Source organism: Zootoca vivipara, chromosome 2 (assembly GCF_963506605.1).
Source record: "Zootoca vivipara chromosome 2, rZooViv1.1, whole genome shotgun sequence".
NCBI classification, from domain to species: Eukaryota; Metazoa; Chordata; class Lepidosauria; order Squamata; family Lacertidae; genus Zootoca; species Zootoca vivipara.
The window spans coordinates 87740847-87760286 of NC_083277.1; the positions used below are offsets into that span (position 1 = coordinate 87740847).

Genomic DNA, 19440 nt, shown 5'->3' on the forward strand with positions numbered 1-19440 from the left:
GCTTGACACATATAAGCTTTTCATTTATGTTTGCCATCTCATCCCAAACATATACTAATATTCTGTTTTTAACCAACACAGCATTATGAAAGCCAATGATGAAATTAAATGAGACCTTATTTAAAGTCATGTAAAAGTGAAGGGACCCTTGACCGTTAGGTCCAGTCGTGGACGAATCTGGGGTTGCGGCTTTACTTAAAAAGGCATGTAAGCAAAGAGGCTGGCTAAAATGAAGTGTGAATACATTTTTGTAGAGAAAGTATTAGCATCATGGCCATTGCTGGGGATGAAAAGATGTTCAATCAGGGAGGGAAATTAGTCGTTTCTCTGGCTTATCTGGGGCACATAACAGAGAACCTGGTATTTTTTGCTATTTTATTTTTACTGCTTAGTAAAATAGGGCTATTTCATTAGTCATAGTCAACATTATTAAGAACTGACCATCAAAAAAGAAAGTGAAAGAAAATAGAACCTTCTGCTCTCCTCCAAGAATGTATGTAAAAATGCTAACCAACTTAGATTTTTGAAAAGTTTAAATTAGCAAGATAAATCTCTATGGACAGAACTGAATCATTCCATTAATTAAACAGCACTATATGGAAAGAGTAAACTAAAAATCATGGATATTTTAAGGTCTGAAGGACTCCCAGTCTAACATTTTGTGCTAAGGCAGAACAATCTATCCTAGTATACCTGAAACATACAGTAAATAAGCCTGCATCAACCAAATTATCATGGCAGGGCTGCTTGTGTAGGGTTGCCATTTTCAAAAAGTAAAATTCCTGCCACCCACAGGTTTGTTGAGCTTTTTGGGGCAACAAACCCACATTGGGAAACCACCACCCCCCACTAAAAAATAGTGATTTTAAGCTTTTGGAGCTGTTTCTGCTGCTTTTTCCATTACGTTGCCATACATCCAGGTTTTCCCTAACATTTTGCCAATTAGGCAAAATTCCCCCGATGCCATTTTTACACCTGAAAACCAGGACAAGTCAGGAATTTTCCTGACGTATAGCAAGCCTATGGTTGTGCAACAAGAATCTGTGTAGTTAAACATACACAGTTCACAGATGCAAGAGAAGGGATAGCATACCTTACAGTAGGCCAAACCCTCTAAAATTACTGATTGTTTATGAGTCATGGAAAAAACGAATTTACAATCAAGGCCCTGATCAGTTTTCTCCATGGAATGGGACATTTGTACTTTAGTTCAAACCTAGTCAATACTCCAATTATGACCTGTTCATCCGGTAACTCGAAAGTATATAAGAAAAACGGGAAAGAACTGCCTTCCGGACCCATCACATTTCCTTGTTTTTGTTTTGCTATAGAAAAGAGTTGGGAAATTGGCTGTGTGTAGGAGGAAGGTGTGTACCAAAAAAAGCAAAGACTAAAGGGAGGGTGGAGTGCCATGGAAGAGTGTGGGCTGAACAGCTTAAGGATGAAAGGGACAATAAAAAAGGTAATTTAGAAACTGAGTAACAAAAACAAAGTATGCTCACACCGCAGATACTTAAACAAGCTACTTTCTTCAAGGCCTACAAATTGCCAGCCTCCCTTCAATTCACCATTACTTGACTTGTATTCAGTAAGCACATTAATTCATATGGTTCTGCTGGCCTTAAGAATATTCTTCGAAGCTGATGCACAGGACTCATTTGGTTTAGAACAGGCATCCCCAAACTTCGGCCCTCCAGATGTTTTGGACTACATTTCCCATCTTCCTCGACCACTGGTCCTGTTAGCTAGGGATCATGGGAGTTGTGATCCCACTTGAAGCCTCCACCCAAAGAGGCTAGTATAGTAACCTCAAAGGGCTCTGCTTGGCCCCTGGCCCCAATTTAGATTTAGTGAGATAAATTAAGCAACTCTTGTGTCCTGCTGCCAAGGACAATCTCACGATCTAGGGCATCCCACTGAAGAAGGAAAATATATTTTCCACACACACACTCAGTTTGGTGTAGGTAAATGCCCTATTGTAAAAGAAAAGGAAACACCATGTGGCACCCTTAATAGTGCCTCTCCTATTAAACATAAAAATCAGAGGGATATATATGGACTTCTACTTTAAAATATTTTACAAATAGTGAAGAACAGGCATCCCCAAACTTCGGCCCTCCAGATGTTTTGGACTACAATTCCCATCTTCCCCAACAACTGGTCCTGTTAGCTAGGGATCATGGGAGCTGAAGGCCAAAACATCTGGAGGGCCGAAGTTTGGGGATGCCTGGTGAAGAACATAAGCATTTCCAATTTCACTCAGTCTTCTCACATAGAACATTGCAGAAACACATTGTTCACATTGTCCTCCAATTTCCCGTACAACCATAAGTAGAACACAAGACTTTTTTGAAACCCAAAATTATCCACGTGTCACCCACAAAATAATCCATAAATCTAAGGCAGAGGAGGTACTTTCATTTAGAGACTCTTACCTTATATTGAGGAAACAATTCGCTCTGCTTCCAACCGCAAAATAATCAGCTGCAGTCAAAATGTCAATCCCATGTGGGAAAGTACCCTATCAAAGTTAGGAGAGAAAAATCACAAAATCACATATAAATCATTAAAAATCATATAAATGAGTTGAAAAGTTGTTGCCACTATTACAGTGTCATTTTATTTTTTCCTTTTTACAACTGTTTGTTTTTCAAAATTTTAAACACAACACATAATTACACACACACACACACATACACACACACACTACATTTTGGGGGCCCTGAAGCTTGAACTGTTATGGAGCTCCCTTTGCAACCAGCAACAAAGTCTGAGTAACCACTGTTACCTTCTTCAACGGGATTGTTCCACAAAAGATTACCACATTAATAACTACTACTACTAATACTACTACGACATTTCAGATTTTGATTAAAATTACTGTACTGGATTATCTCACATGTCAATGTCACTAGTGTGAATAAGAATTTTCTATGCCTTTCAGTTTTTGAGTTATTGGGGGGGAGTTAAAATTAAGGAAATGTTATATACATAGAATGATGAAAGAGAAAAGAAGTGTCAATATATTTTATTTTAGACACCTATGAGAATACATAATACATGAAGCACATTTTACAAAATACTATTTTTTCTGGGGGTTTTCTAGCAACATATTCACTTACAGTTTTGTCATATGAGAGCTTCCTTGCAATTTCATTTTCTAGAGACAATATACATAAAGAATGGAAGCAGTCTTCAGTCATGATAGACCAAAATTTCTAAGTTTGTTATTGGTATGAGCTTTCGTGTGCATGCATACTCCTTCAGATACATGCAGACGAAAGCTCATACCAATAACAAACTTAGTTGGTCTCTAAGGTGCTAATGGAAGGATTTTTGTTGTTGTTTCTACTAGGCAGACCAACACGGCTACCTACCTGTAACTAGACCAAAATTTGTTCTTTATAAAGATAGCTTTGGAAGATTCCTTTCTGCTTCACAGGTCATGATAGGCATTGTGAACTACAGCTGAAGCACAGTAGTAATATTGGGGAACATTTCACTTAGGTAGACACAAGAATAATTCCCAAAGGATTTGTCCCATATTAGCATCACAAAAAACAATGGAATCCAAACCAGGAAATATACAGATAAAATGGTGTGACTACACAGACTGGATTTGGTTGAGCTTTCAGTACCTTCCACTGAGATCTGGAACAAAGGCTGGTATCCAAAAGGCCAAACAAATTATTATTATTATTATTATTATTATTATTATTATTATTTGTATTTGTAATAGGTAGTATGGATTTGTAAACAATTTGTATTGTTTAAAAATTCTTTTTCTTCAATAAAAATATTTTTACAAAAAAACTGAAAAAAGAAAGAACAGTTTCAGGTTAAAAACAGACCTCCAGAATGAATTAAGTTCTTAACCCGAGGTACCACTGTATATAGCTTCCTGGGACCTATCACTTTTATTTTACTCTTTGTTTCTATTGCTCCTTCCCAAGTCCAAGGGCAATCTACTAACCCAGATCAACATTTTTAAGTTACATACACCACACTCTCATGTCAGTATTTGGGACAAATCTATCAGACCAACAGCAGCTCGTCCTCCAGCAAAACACAGCTAGAGCCACAGAGGGAAGAGATTGTCCTAGCACTAGACTTCAATTCGTTCCAGTCATTCATTTTCTATGAGGGCTTATATCCAGAGTACAGAAAAGTAGGTTCTCAGGATTAATAGTTCAGTATTCCATCTGCCCTGAAAAACCCATGTCTATTGAGAAGGTCCAATGAACAGGGAATGGGACTTAATGTCACATGGGTATAGAACTACAGCCCAAGTCTCCAGCACACCTTTCGTTCACTTGAGTCATTCCTAATTATTTATATATGGGTCACATAGTTATTATTAGTTGACCTTGTTTTGCTTCAGTATCAGTAATTGAAGTGCTTGCAGTAGAGACTTCCCATGCTGGGATGCCAGAAAGACAAAAAAAATATGTCCACAGTAAGTAAAGATGAAGGGGCCCCTGACCATTAAGTCCAGTCGCGGACGACTCTGGGGTTGCAGCACTCATCTCGCCTTACTGGCCGAGGGAGCCGGCGTACAGCTTCCGGGTCATGTGGCCAGCATGCTCTGGCGAACCAGAGCAGCGCACGTAAACGCCGTTTACCTTCCCGCCGGACCGGTACCTATTTATCTATTTGCACTTTGACGTGCTTTCGAACTGCTAGGTTGGCAGGAGCAGGGACCGAGCAACGGGAGCTGACCCAGTCGTGGGGATTTGAACCGCCAGCCTTCTGATCAGCAAGCCCTAGGCTCTGTGGTTTTACCCACAGCTCCACCCCTGTCCCTTATGTCCACAGTAAGTCTTGCTTATAAAAAATGCGGCGAGAAGTGGCGGCGGGGAAAGGTCTTCCCCCGCCCCCGCCTCTAGCCCTGCACCCCAGACACGGAGCGCAACTTCGGAGGTCTCTGAAGTTGCGTTCCGCGTCAGGGGAGGCAGGCAAGAGGCGGCGGCGGGGGACGGAGCCGAATCGCAGCGGGCGCTGCTTGCCCCCGCCTGTCTTCCCCGAGCCAAGGGGAAGACAGGCAGGGGCAGCCGCCGCACCGCCGCATTTCAGCTCCGTCCCCCCTGGCAAAGGAAGATTAGCTGTCAGCTTCCCTCACTGACAGCTGATCTTCCTTTGCCGCTTTCTATGGCCGCACTTCATAAGACGAAGCGGCGGCCATAGAAAATTTTGTCGTCTTACGAATGCCTCGCGCAGCGCAAAACTCTTTCGTCTAGCTAGTTTTTCATTGTGCGAGGCATTCGTAAAGCGAGGCACCACTGTATGAAACTATCTATCTCATGAAAAAAGGGTTTCCAACTTCTGCAATCTGTCAGGAGAAAAGAGAATGGGACAAAAATGTCATCTTTAAAGTGGCAGCAACATACTAAAAAATGAGGTCATTCCCAATACTCCATGCAACATGATCCACTCCCTCCTTTTCAAGAAAGAGGAGGAGGTGTTCTGCATAGCACTGGTGATTGCCCCATTTAAGTAGCTGTTGCAGTCACTTTAAATAGGTAACTCACAACACTATGAGCAAGGCAAAATTCCCTGATTGCTTGGCAAGTACCTCGCTAAGAGCCAGGAAGAGACTGCAATTTCACAGCAAAAAGTATAGTTGGTTGGTTGATTGATTGGTGAGCTGTCATTTTGGAGAAAATGTCATTCAACCTGAAATGTCATCTTTCATTGTGGAATGCCCACCGCAGAAAAAATTATTTCAGCCCTGCAAGCAACTGTAATCAAGAAAACAGAAGGAGTACACACAAATCTACAGTAACACTGTTTTTGCTTGCAAAACTCAGCAACAGCATAATGTCTTCCGATGGAAAATACAGTGGTGCCTCGCTTAACGAATGCCCTGCTTAACTAAATTTCCGCTTAACGAAAGGTTTTTTCTAGCGGAGGTTGCCTCGCTAGACGAATACGTTTTACGAAAAATTCGTCTAGCGAATCGCGGTTTCCCATAGGAATGCATTGAAATTCAATTAATGCGTTCCTATGGGCAAAAAAAAAAATCAAAAAAATTTCAATGCATTCCTATGGGATTTGCTAGATGAATTTTTCGTTATAAGAAAAGACCCGTGGAACGAATTAAATTCGTCTAGCGAGGCACCACTGTAAGTCTTAAACTCCCTTGCAGTCACGGGGAAAGTTGTCTGGCTGATTCACATTACAACACTGATTGGGGGAGGAAGTGGATCAGACATACCTATCATTAGCAACCATTTTCTTGGACTGCAAGGAGTAATTTGGTACACCACCCTGGGGGAAAAGGTGGTTCACTAGTATAGACTTCCTTCTTGCAGTCAAATCTTCTCTTACAGCAAGAAAAGCAACGCAACACACAGGTCCTCTGGACTGATTTTATGACATGTGAAATGAGCTGCTCCTTATAAACTCAAGGCTTGAGGCAAACCTTTCACCACTCCCAACCAGTTCCCAAGTTTCCTTCGTTTTGTAATTGATCTCCCCACTTTCTCAAGGCAACTAACAACAGTCAAAGAACAAATAAATAAGAAACAAATAATCAAATAAAAACCCAAGCCCAGAAACAGTATGGCAAGTAATTTAATCAGGATTAGTTTAAAATACCGCTACCAAAAATTATAAAAATAACCACCTGCACAAAAATTATTCATCTGGCAAACTCTCTGCAGGAGAGTGTTCCAACACTGGGACATGGCTACAGAAATGACCTCTTACACATGCTGATTAATCTAACACACACTCATATTGGGATGCAGCAAAGGGCCTCTCCATCAGAAAGCCACATTCCCACAAGCATCCAGGCTTGAATTCTGGACCAACTTACACTTTCAAAGGCAGCCCCACATAAAGCACATTAAAGTAATAACTAAGACATTGTGACTAGGTGTGACATTCCCCCAGAAATGGGAGCAGTTGGTATATCTGCCTAAACTGGGCAAAGCTCCCTCTTTGACTGCAACCATTGTTCTTGAGAATCCAACAGAAAAACCAGACCCAGAAAAAACCCCAAAGAAACCCCAAAATGGAAAGAGATATCCATCAAGAACAAGCAAAATCTCAACATCAGGAGAAGCTGCACAATGACATACACAAAGCATCTCCATCTTATCTGGATTAAATTTTTATTCATCCAACAGACTATTCCTTAGCAGTAAGTAGTAAAACCGTCTCTCTCTTGTGCCATGTTCTGCTCTCCCTCTCCATGTAAGCCCATCTCTCTCTTTTGGTGTGCTACCCATCTCTCTTTCTCTCTCATTTATCTTCTCCTGCCTCTCACACACCACTTGCTGCAATTTTATTACTCCGTCTCTTTCTCTCTCTTCATCTTCCAGGGCCGTCTTAAGCATATCCAGCACTGTGGTGCAAAGATCCCTCCAGCGCCCCCCCCCCCCATTTCCCAGAGTTGTCTACCTTTTTTAAGGGGGGGGGCAAAAAGTTGCTGACCTTTTTCTTTGGGAGCTGACACCATGCTTACACATGATCTCTAACAAGCCCTTAAAAGGTAAAGGGACCCCTGACCATTAGGTCCAGTCGTGGACAACTCTGGGGTTGCAGTGCTCATCTCGTTTTACTGGCCAAGGGAGCCGGCGTACAGCTTCCGAATCATGTGGCCAGCATTACTAAGCCGCTTCTGGTAAACCAGAGCAGCACACGGAAACGTCATTTACCTTCCCACCGGAGCAGTACCTATTTATCTACTTGCACTTTGAAGTGCTTTCAAACTGCTAGGTTGGCAGGAGCAGGGACCGAGTAACAGGAGCTCACCCCGTTGCAGGGATTCGAACTGCTGACTTTCCTATCGGCAAGCCCTAGGCTCTGTGGTTTAGACCACAGTGCCACCCACGTCCCCTCAAAAATGTTATTCATTGACCTTAGAACAAATAAAATGAAAAGGCAGAAGAAAATCTAATGAAGTCCTCAATTCCAAAGCAAGACTCATTCAAGAGCCAGCAGTTCTTCTAATTCATCCTCATGATTGAAATCACCACATATCAAAAAGTTAAAGCAATCTCCAGTTTGTTGCTCTTTAAATAAATTAATAAAGACACAGACAATGAAGTTTCCGGCCAATTTGTGTTTAAGTACAAAGCTGACATTTTCAAATGGGGGTGGGTGTAAAAGCAGTGACATTCTGAACCTAAAAAGGACCCAAAACTTGGGTCACAAAGGCTGCAGCCCTAACTGCACTTACCTCGGAGTAAGCCCTGCTGAATCTAATAGGACCTTACTTCTGAGTAGACAGTAGGACTGCAGCAAGAAACACAGTTGGGAATTAGGGCTTTCTGTTTTAAGTCTCAACCAGAGGAAAATGTAATATTAGAGATTAGGGAATATGAATAGATTGGGGGGGGAGGGGGCTGACGAGAGACCAAAAACCACAGGTAGCAAGACAAGGCACACTTTCTGGGGAGCAAGTCTCACACACAGTCGCTTGGGGCGAGGACTGCAGAGGGACCATAGTTGGGTTGAATTGGAAGGGACACTGTGGGTCATCTAGCCCAACCCCCTGCAATGCTTTTTAGCTTGCATTGATCTCAAAAACCTTCAGTGCCTTTTTTTTTAGTTGGATAGGAAATTAACAGGCTTGTTTCACAAATAAGGGAGAAGGAAGGTTGCTGGCTTGGTTTGGTTTGCCTTTGTTTTAGTTTTTAGCATGTGCTTAGTACCATAGTTTCAGGCTGTGAGCCGCCCTGATATCTATGGGTGGAGGGCAGTACAGTCATACCTCAGTTTAAGTATGCCTCGGTTTGAGTATTTTCAGTTTTAGTACTCCGTGGACCAGTCTCGAACGGATTAATCTGCCCAGAGTGGCTGGGGGAACCCGGCCAGATGGGCGGGGTATAAATAATAAATTATTATTATTATTATTATTATTATTATTATTATTATTATTAATCCACTTTCCATTATTTTCAATGGGAAAGTTCGCTTCAGGTTAAGTACGGACTTCCGGAACCAATTAAACTCATACCTTGGGTTAAGTACTCTTCAGGTTGAGTATTCCGTGGACCCGTCTGGAACAGATTAATCCACTTTCCATTAGTTTCAATGGGAAAGTTCGCTTCAGGTGAAGTACGCTTAAGTACAGACTTCTGGAACCAATTGTGTTTGTAAACCGAGGTACCACTGTAGTAGTAATAGTAATGGTGATGATATATTTCACAGGGTTTGGAGTGAGCAGGTGATGGCCAACTGTTGGAATGAATGGGTGCTAAATGGTCTGCCGGTGCTAAATGGTCTGGCTTGCTTTACCTTGCTAGGTACCTTGTTGGTGGGGCAGGGCAGGGGGCAGAGAAGGAGCCCACCCCGAAGAAGAAGAAGAAGAAGAGCAAAGGGAGGAGGCTTACCTTCCCCGGGATAGTGTTGCCCAGAACATTAAACACAGGGCACGATTCCAGGGAGAGAGAGAGAAAGCAGGGCAGCAGCTGCTGCTACCTACGGCTTGGGCTAGATGTAGCTAAACAGGACGGGCAAGGGGACCCTGCTAGCAGGGTTGCAAACCCTCCGCAGAGGCTCTGCGGCTGGAGGAAGAAAGGGGGCAATTTGGGGAGGGCGCCTCTCTTCTTCTTCTTCTTCTTCTTCTTCTTCTTCTTCTTCTTCTTCTTCTTCTTCTTCTTCTTCTTCCTCCTCCTCCTCCTCCCTCCTCCTCGTGCTCCGCTTCCCCCTTGCCATCGCCTGCCTCCCTCTTCCCACAGGACGGGAGAGGGGAGGGAGCTGCACGCCAGCCAGCCATATAGCTTCCATCCTATGCCTCTGCAGGGATCACTCTGCAGCTGGCGGGTGCAGGGAAAGGGGAGGCCGCTGGCAAAGCCGTGCAGCTCCCCCACCCGCTGGGGCGCCCCTGAGAGGCCAGCGCCCTGGCACAAGGCGCCAGTAAGCCCAAAAGGAAAGACGCCTCTGTCATCTTCGCTCCCAAATGCTTCCTGTATTGTAACTGGAATTGCTGTTTTGTCTCAAATCCTCTTCCACTAATTTTTATCCAAGTTCTACCCACAATAAATCAATGCTCACTTCCGTGTCCTAGCAACACTGACAATTGCCTGCATGCTGCTCTTCTGAATCACTGGAGATAGTACCTGTGATTTTGAACTGCAATACAAACACTGTGTACAGAATGCCTCCCCTTATCAAAGGACAGAGGCCTAATGGCTTCTGCAAAAAGTAGTAGTAAAGGATGGTCAGCCAATTTGGCAAGACATCTCTCTCATTCCTTTACTTCCAGGCACTCATTACAAGAGGCTTCACTATCATAGCTACAATACAATACATGGCATCAGCACAGGTAGGTATGCAATAGTTATTTTGTAACATGTCCACAAAAGAGAAACATCTCAAAAGAGAGAGGGAAGCTTTTCTCAATTGATAAAGCACATTCAGAAAAAGGAACAAAAGGAACTATGGATAATCAAGTGTTTTGTTTTGATGCAGCATCACTTTGTTAATTTGTAACCACCAAAGTTAAATTACAGTATTAGCATTGGGACATGGCACATGTGCCACCAAAAAATTTCAGTAAGACCAGCTAAGTTAAAGCTGCAAGTTTGAGACCCAAGAAAATTGGCAACTTGAAAGAGGATGAAGTCAGAGCAGGGTGTTTACTCAATCCAGTTCTAAAAGGTGAGTACTTTTGTCATTACTATAATCTCTTGAGTGACAACACACAGAGCAATTTGAACATTCTACACCTTTGTCACAGTTCTTTTTGGGACACTGAAGTCGATATCAGAAGTGAGATCCAGCAGGTCAGATAAAAAAAGTAGTCATTCCTCTGCAAGCCACGTTTGACAGATGACAAGATCCAAGATCATCAGAAAGCAGTGGGATTTGCATTCAGTGCTAAATATAAACCTTGCTGCAAAAGAAGAATTTGAAAAGCACTAAGGAGCCATGGGCTTTGCCTGTCCCGCATCTGACATCAAATGATGTCAGGTAGTTTCTGGCAGGTCATGCCCAGCTGCCAGCAAATGATGTCAGGTGGGCATCACCTCCCACAAACTACCATATTAACCAAAGGGATGGGCCTAATTTCACCGGCCTGGTCTATATCAAAACTCCCATTTGAAAAGCTGCATTCTCCTCCCAGTTATTAGCTATGTTTTGTAGGGATGAGGTATTATTCGTTCATAATAATTTATAATTAGAGATTCCAGGAAAATCTAAACTACTATATAAACGCTAAGTATCAGCATTTGAGTAAAATGAGAAGTGAGGTACAAGATTCTACCAGCAGCGCTATCAGCGTAAACTGCTGCATATATTTGCCAAAGGCTAATTGGAGCGGACTGCACACATTGAAGTGTACCCAAACAAAAAAGAATATATGAATGTCACTCTGATGGAAAAGAAAAATAATCAAAAGGCTATATTGGTAAAAAAATGAAGAACTTAGCCAGACTGCACCATTTCTCACAATGTAGCATCATAACCAGCCCTGGCATGTTCACCAGGCTGTTTTACCACCTCAGTAAGAAGCAGTCAATGAAGGGTGTGGTAAAAGCCACCCCAGGGTGCAGACACATTCAAGGGAGTGTTTTAAGTTTCAGATGCAGTGGAAGTCAAAAGTTGATACTAAATGAAAACGCTGGCAAAACTCTTAAGGCAGCAAGGTCTGGCCACTCCAAGCATGAAGAAATACTAAATCACATTATGACTAAACAGAAATAGAAAAGAAAATCGCACATGTCTTATGGACTCTGAACTGTGGAGAACTGACCAATAAAGGCATGTTGGGGATTGTGGTAGATAACTCAACAAGAACATTGCCCCAGTGTGTGACAGCTGTGAAAAATGTGAATTCCTTCAACAAAGGAACAGAAAAGAAAACTCTCAGCATTATAATCTATGGTGCAACGATACATGGAATACTGTGCAGTGTTGATAACCAAACCCCGAAAAGAATAGCACCGTATTTTTTTCACCCCATAGGACACACCTGACCATAGGACGCACCTAGTTTTTTAGAGGAGGAAAACAAGGAAAAAAATATTTTGCTTTCTTGAATTGCCCTAGGCACGGCTCTGGCCTTTGAGCAGGGCTCGGGCTCTCGCATTCCCTCCATAGGACGCACAAACTTTTCCCCTTCCTTTTTTGGGAGGGAAAAAACGTGTCTTGTGGAGCGAAAAATACGGTATAGAGCTCTTTTTAAAAAACCAAAAGTATAACAGCATAGAGTTTTCGGGCTAAGAACAAGGGCATCTCACAGACCATGTAGAATAAGATAATGATCAATGTTTCCTCTCAAAGCTTTATGATTAGCTATCCACTAAATTCACAAATGCTAAAACAGATAACCAGCAGTACTGGATATGATGAACCAAGCCATCTTCAAATCTTTAAAAGGCTGCCACATGCAGGATGGAGGAAGTTTGTTTTCTTCCTGCTCTGGAGGGTAGGAGTTGAACCAATGGCTTCAAGTTACAAGAAAGGACATTCCAGCTAAACATCAGGAAGCACTTTCTGACAGTAAGAGCTGTCTGACAGTGGAATAGACACCCTTGGAAGGTGGTAGATTCTCCATCCTTGGAAGTTTCTAAGCAGAGGTTGGAGAACCCTGCAGCGGGACTAGATGACCCTTGGGGTCCCTTCCAGCTCTATATTGTAATTCTATGATTCTTACAGCCTGGGAAATGTGGGTGCCAAAACCCACCAGGATATAGTTAACATGGTCACCTGATCCATAGGGAGTCAATATATTCCAGAGACAGGGTGGTATTGTAGGACCACAGAACACAAATTAATTTTCTCTCTCTTGCCATGGTCTCTGCCTCTCTGGTCTAACAGGTTGTGCACATTTCTGGAGGATGTCAGACAATACTTGAAAATTGCTGAATACCTGAAAATTACTTCCAAGACTAGAATAGGAATATAGTGTATACAGTTGGTGTAAACACCTACCAGGAACAGTGTTTAAGTCCTCTCAACTTTTGAAATAGAAGCACAATACAGGATGGATCCATCAGCATCGTGTATCCCTTAAGAAATAGTACCACAAAAAAAACAGTGCTCCTAGTGAGCCTGTTGCCAAATAACATTTTGTCCCCATGCTCAAACAAGCTTTCAAACCTGTTTCTAAAATGCTTTGATCTGCAAAAAGGCTTATCTGTTTCCACTTACTAATGTATACATATTCACTACTGATGGACTTTCAGAAAAGAAACAGTGCAAAGCTAGAACCTTCTACATACCAATGGCAAACAATTTTAGCAATTTTGTCTTATTTTTTAAAAATTTGTCTTTCTTTAAGCAACGTGGTTTTGTCCCCCTTTCTCACTGAGGTTCCCTTAGAAGTGAAATTAATTTGACTATAAATTATTTACATTCTGGTCTAGAAATGTGCAAAACTGTATAAAAATCAGGGAAGTGGGCACCGTTGGGAATTAGAAGTACTTTTCCTTTACAACGAAGTTGTGCTCAACCCTCATTCTCCATTGCATTTATAAAGCTACCCAACTACCACTGCTGCATCAGGTTAAGTAGGGAAACAGGGGCAGAAGCTGTTCCTATTGCTCAACACACAGAAATTCAGTGGTACCTCGGTTTATGAACACAATTGGTTCCGGAAGTCTGTTCATAAACTGAAGCGTTCATAAAGTGAAGCAAACTTTCCCATTGAAAGTAATGGAAAGTGGATTAATCCGTTCCAGACAGGTCCGCGGAGTACTCAACCTGAAGCGTACATAACCCGAAGCATGGGTGTAATTGGTTCTGGAAGTCTGTTCATAAACTGAAGCGTTCATAAACTGAAGCGAACTTTCCCACTGAAAGTAATGGAAAGTGAATTAATCCGTTCCAGATGGGTCTGCGGCGTTCGTAAACCGAAAATTCGTAAACCGAGGTGTTCATAAACCGAGGTTCCACTGTACTTCCCTAACAGCTTTAGCACTGTGCTGATTTTCAGTATTTTGGTATGCCATCTTTTAAAAAGCTAGAGGCTCTCCCTCAGAATATCCTCAACTATCGTAATTATGTTTTTTAATAGGTACACATGAAGCATTAGCAAGATCATTTTGAAGTCATTTGTCCAAATTCACCAAACTCTCCCTTCAGTTCCACAAGTGACAAAATGTCTACACTTAATTTTACGCTACAGTAGATTTACAAGAAATTAAATGAAGAGGGTTAAAAAAAAGAAGTTACCATACCTGTCTACCAACATTCTCCTGGAAGGCAGCCTAAGAACAGAAAGAACAAGCATACAAAAATGAGTCAGGTTTGCTTGCAGATAAATACTAGTTTATGAATTCAAAATAAACATGCAGCAGTATAAACGACCCATGGGCTTTATTTAAAAAAGTAAAGTCAGCTTTGTTGGATGAATATGCCCTCAAGGAGTTGTTGTCACTGCTACTTTATGTGCTAGTGCACTTTTAAATCTGCAGGTTGCCTGCCAACTGTTTAAGAATATGCATTTATTAAAAATAGGCGCACCCACAACAGTGGCCTTTATTGCTGACACAGGGCTTCCCAACAAAAATGAAAAGGCAATGCCCTAAGAACTTAAGTACCAAGAGAGGGTGGTTTTCCAACACGCTTCCGGAAGGCCTGTGTGTGGTTAATGTGCATTTTCAGATTTCAAAGCTACTGCGCCTCCCCCTGCTCTCAGAAGCTACATGAGGAGACTGTTGTCAGCAGCTTAGTTGGAATGTTCTTCCTTTACAGACTTCACTTTCATATACAGTACTAAACTACCAGTATTTGTTATTCATACACACACATACATATATATATAGAGAGAGAGAGAGAGAGAGGAGGGGGTGTCAAAACTTCTGATTTTTAACACTACACTCTACCGATCAAGAGATAGATATTAGAAAGAATCGTAAAGTGGTAAACCATAGGTAGTGGAGCATTTTTACATTAAGGCAGCCTGACTAAATTACGCAGTGAAGTTGAGATTCCAGTACTTTACCTGGTAGTAAAGAAAAACCTGTGTTCTCTCCTTGAACAAATTCAAAGCTGCCACACATTTTTGTTTACTATACCTTAGCACTCGCCCTAAAGGTAAAGGTAAAGGGACCCCTGACTGTTAGGTCCAGTCGCGGACGACTCTGGGGTTGCGGCGCTCAGCTCGCTTTATTGGCTGAGGGAGCCAGCGTACAGCTTCCAGGTCATGTGGCCAGCAGGACTAAGCCGCTTCTGGCGAATTCTGGCGAACAAGAGCAGCGCACGGAAACGCCGTTTACCTTCTCGCTGGAGCGGTACCTATTTATGTACTTGCACTTTGAGGTGCTTTCAAACTGCTAGGTTGGCAGGAGCTGGGACCCAGCAACAGGAGCTCACCCTGTTGCAGGGAATCGAACCGCCAACCTTCAGATCAGCAAGCCCTAGGCTCAGTGGTTTAGACCACAGCGCCACCCGCGTCCCCGTAGCACTCGCCCTACCTTTGCAAATTGTAAGACATTGAGAGTAGCCTTTGTCAGGGCAATTTCCAGGCATGAGTAACTACAGACACGAAGCTTACTTCACATCCTACTAGAACTTCACTACGCACTGACAGATGACCTTTGGTAAAATTCTCCTTACTACCCTATATGGTGATACAGGTGATATAGGTGACACTGCTATCCTGGAGTTTATTCAGGAGAGGCTAGTTGTCTAGGTGGGTTCAAGCTCAAACACACCACAATGGGTAGCTAAAGTACGGTATACTCACTGGTATAAATTTAAACGAGAAAAACTGCACAAAATAACAAAGCAGCAGTCTTGAAATGGCAGTGCAGCTCTTTAGTTTCCAAGGCTACACTGGCTCTGAAATTAACATACTTTATCTTCACTTTTTTTTTTACTGGAATAGTAATATTTGGAACTAGGCTGTTCGCTAACATTTTTGTAGTGTCATGTTTGTTTGTTTGTTTGTTTGTCTGTTTGTCTGTCTGTCTGTCTAAAGATTTCTCAGCTGCCCTTCATGAAAAGATTCCAGGGAGGTGTGAATAAAATTCACAAAACACAAATACTGTATAATTTAAAGGGTTGTATACAAATATTACTCAAATATTAACTGAGCAAGTTAGCCATGTCCATTAATTTCAATGGGCCTACTCCCAAGTATGATGGCATTATAAAGCTTAGCTGCCAAGTATCCCGTTTTTCGCGGGAAACTCCCAGATTTTAATCTGTTTCCCGCTATTCTCCTGAATGGAGAAAAATCCCGGAAATCCCCCAGATTTCCTACCTGCCAGGGAGTCTCCATTTTGGGTGCCGCTCTTCCCATGTGTGGGCACCGGAAATCGGGCAGAGTGGCGCCGGAAGTCGCTTCTATGCATGCCCGGCGGCCATCTTGGTGGTGGCTGCATGCCGCCGCCATCACCAAGATGGCCACCGCCATGCGTCCACCACCAAGATGGCCGCCGGGCATGCGTAGAAGCGACTTCTGGCGCCGCTCTGCCCAATTTCCGGTGCCCACACATGAGAAGAGCAGCCCCGGAAGTTGCTTCTACACAACTTCTGGTGCCGCGCAGCTGCTGATCCTGCATTTTTCAGCGGGATACTTGGCAGGTATGTTATAAAGTCAGTGTGCACTCTCCTTTGTACAACCATAGTGAATCTCTACTAAACTGGGTACTTGGAGCAGGTCCTCTATAGAAGGATACAATAAGCAGGCTCTTATGGGAAGAGATGTTCTTTGGGATATTTGGGTCCCAAGCCATTTAGGGTGTGAAAGCATCTTAAATTAGGCTCTGAAGCAAGCAGACAGCCAATGTAGTTCTCAATATGAACAACTCTGACCATACTTACCAAAATTCAAGCAGGCAAGTTCTACACTAACTAAAGCTTCCAATACATCTTTAAGGGCAGCCTCGTGTATTATCCATTATGGCAATTAAGCCAGGAGATTACCACATATCAGATCACCACGGAAGGCTATCCCTCTACAGAAACAGTCAAAATTAGCAGAAAGCCAAAGCACGTTGGGTAATTGAGGTCATGTAGGCCTCAAGTATCACTGCTAGAACAAGGAGTACCTCCAAACTGCATACCTGTTATTACAGGGGAAATTGCAACGCTAACCTGAACAGGATGAACACCAATTTCATACATCTAATCCACCCATACACAGTGCTTCAGTGATGGTTCAATTAGCCATATCTAACACCCTTTAGGGGTGTAAATATGTGTTTATTCAACATACTTGAAAATCCAAGGTCTAGCTGGATGTTGTTTCAGTACTATTTAGAAGGTCACACAAAAACTAAGGCTCTCAATAGCAAAGTAATGTGGTATACTGTCCTCTCGATTGAATTAGGAAGTGGAGGAGATCTGGCTTTTGAGCCTTCAAGAATGCCAAGGTCTGCATATATAGAGAGGACTGAGATGCTCTCTTTTTCATTTCAACAGAGGATTTTGACAGGGCCTACAAAGTTTTTAGTTCATGAAAGTTTATTTTTAAGTTTGCCTTACTTAAAATAAATAGGATAAACTACTCACACAACTTCCATCAAGCAGGCGAAACTGGCTTCAGGTAAACCTCTCTCCCTACCATTGAAGGTATTGCAAACATTGCAACTCAGCTCATTTCTAAATATCCATGAGGTGAATACAATTCCCACAGACTTCAAAAGAAAACTGAGCACATATCTTGGGACAGTTAAGTGTATTTTTAAATTTCATAATCCAGCATGCCCATCATTTCAAATTAACAAGCCTTAAATCACATAAATTATACTCATCAATTTGTTCTACACTCTAAAAACAACAATTAGGGGGAACGAATTCAGAAGACATATAAAACCACTGCAAAACGTAGATAAAATTTGAATGAAACTATGACTTCGTTGGAAAGGCAAGAGAAGGAATTGGTTAATCTCCCTCCCCACCCCCTTTAGGTGTTGAGTCATTTTAAATCTGTCTTAGCTTGAATTGCTGGTAGATATCCAAAATGCTAGTGGCTACCTATTTCTGCTTACAATCTTTTGTTATGTCATGGGAAAATGCTACATTCAATTAAATAATAATAATCTACATAAATAGCAGCCCTTTAAGTTACTGATTCCTGATTTCACTATTGTTAATATGAAGGGTAATTCTACTTGCTATATCAAATTAGCAACATGCCCACACCTGAGGCATATGGGAATCACTATGTTATTTTATACACATTCAGAAAAATTAAGTTCTTTAGAAAACTCTAGCCACTGTAGCCTGAAGCACCAGATCCCATGTGGCAATATATGGGCTTGCATGTAATTTCTAGGCGCAGAAATCCATATCCAGGTTAGCATATGCTACTTGATTTCTTTTCTCCTTACAGCAACCTCCCTATGGTTGTCAACAAGCTGCCTCCAAAGCTGCTAAGGGCAGCTTTCAACACAATGTGCTACAAGAGCAATGTGAGGTAGGCAAAAAAAAAAAAAATGAAAGCTTGCTGGGAATATGCCCACCTAAACAGGATCTTTGAATCCGAGCCGAAATAACAAAGAATCACACAGAGTTTTAATTTGTCTGTTGGCCTTGGCTGGATGTCTTACAGTCAAATAGCATGGCTATCACAATTTTTAACTGCCACAGAGAAAGCAGAAAAGAGATAGAAATGGGGAAATCATCAGAGAAAAGACACAACAAGTGCAGAGTGGCATGTCTAACACACAGCCACTCTGCACTTGTTGTGCCACCGACAAAAGAGGATCTGTGTTAAATTCACAAAGGTAGGAAAGAAGCCAGAGGGATGGATCTCTACCTACTCCAAGGATTCATGTACACTTTGACATACATACATACAAAAAAGCAGTAAAAATACATAAACATGCAAATTAATGTGCACACAGTTGGTTCAAGGATGTAAAGCCTCTATTTCCTCTACGCTTCCACTCATGTGTGCATCCACAGAAGCATTACATATGTACAGCTACACCTATTGTTGGTGAGGATGAGACAGAGTGAGAGATACCCTCAAGGCCCTCATTCAGTCTCCACTCATATATATACAAAATATAATTCCCTCTACCAACTCTTCCCTACCTCTCTCATCTACTACCGACTCTCCCAACCTGAGACCCTCTTCCTCACCTGTCACAGATGGGGTGTTGGCTACTCCCGAGTAAGCACTCCACACATCCTCTGGATTTTCATAGTTTTATTGTGCATGCTATATACAGTGGTGAGATGTCTCAAATCATGTCTGCTCTGCATGGGGCAGAAGCCCACAATGGCGTCTCGTGGGCTCTGACCCCCCTTTTAAGCCTGGGCATCCAAACGCCCCTCCTCCTTGCTCTATGGGTCCTCCGTGGTCCCAAACCAGGCTCCTGAGGTGCCGGTCTACCTCCTTTCCAGCCCCTGCTGAAGCTAGCTCCTCCCCTGCTTCCCTGCTACCAGCCTGGAGCTGAGCCACCAGGACTCTGCAGAGCCCTGGACCCGTCTTAACCCTTCCTGTTCCTGATTTAAACTCCCAGACTTGCTGCTGCTCTCCCATCTGATGGAAGTAAGCAGAGTGGGCTGCTCTCTGCAAGCCCT

General features: G+C 42.4%; 1 protein-coding gene across 5 annotated transcripts in view; it reads right to left on the reverse strand.

Moving 5' to 3' along the window:
• TBCD (tubulin folding cofactor D) overlaps nucleotides 1-19440 on the reverse strand; it is a 131874-nt gene that overhangs the window by 39236 nt on the left and 73198 nt on the right. For all 5 annotated transcript variants that reach the window (XM_035104647.2, XM_035104648.2, XM_060271811.1 and 2 more), the window contains 2 exons: nucleotides 14136-14165; nucleotides 2436-2521 (listed from right to left, as the gene is read on the reverse strand). In XM_035104647.2, the coding sequence (XP_034960538.2) occupies nucleotides 2436-2521; nucleotides 14136-14165 (116 nt within the window). The remainder of the gene's footprint in view (nucleotides 1-2435; nucleotides 2522-14135; nucleotides 14166-19440) is intronic.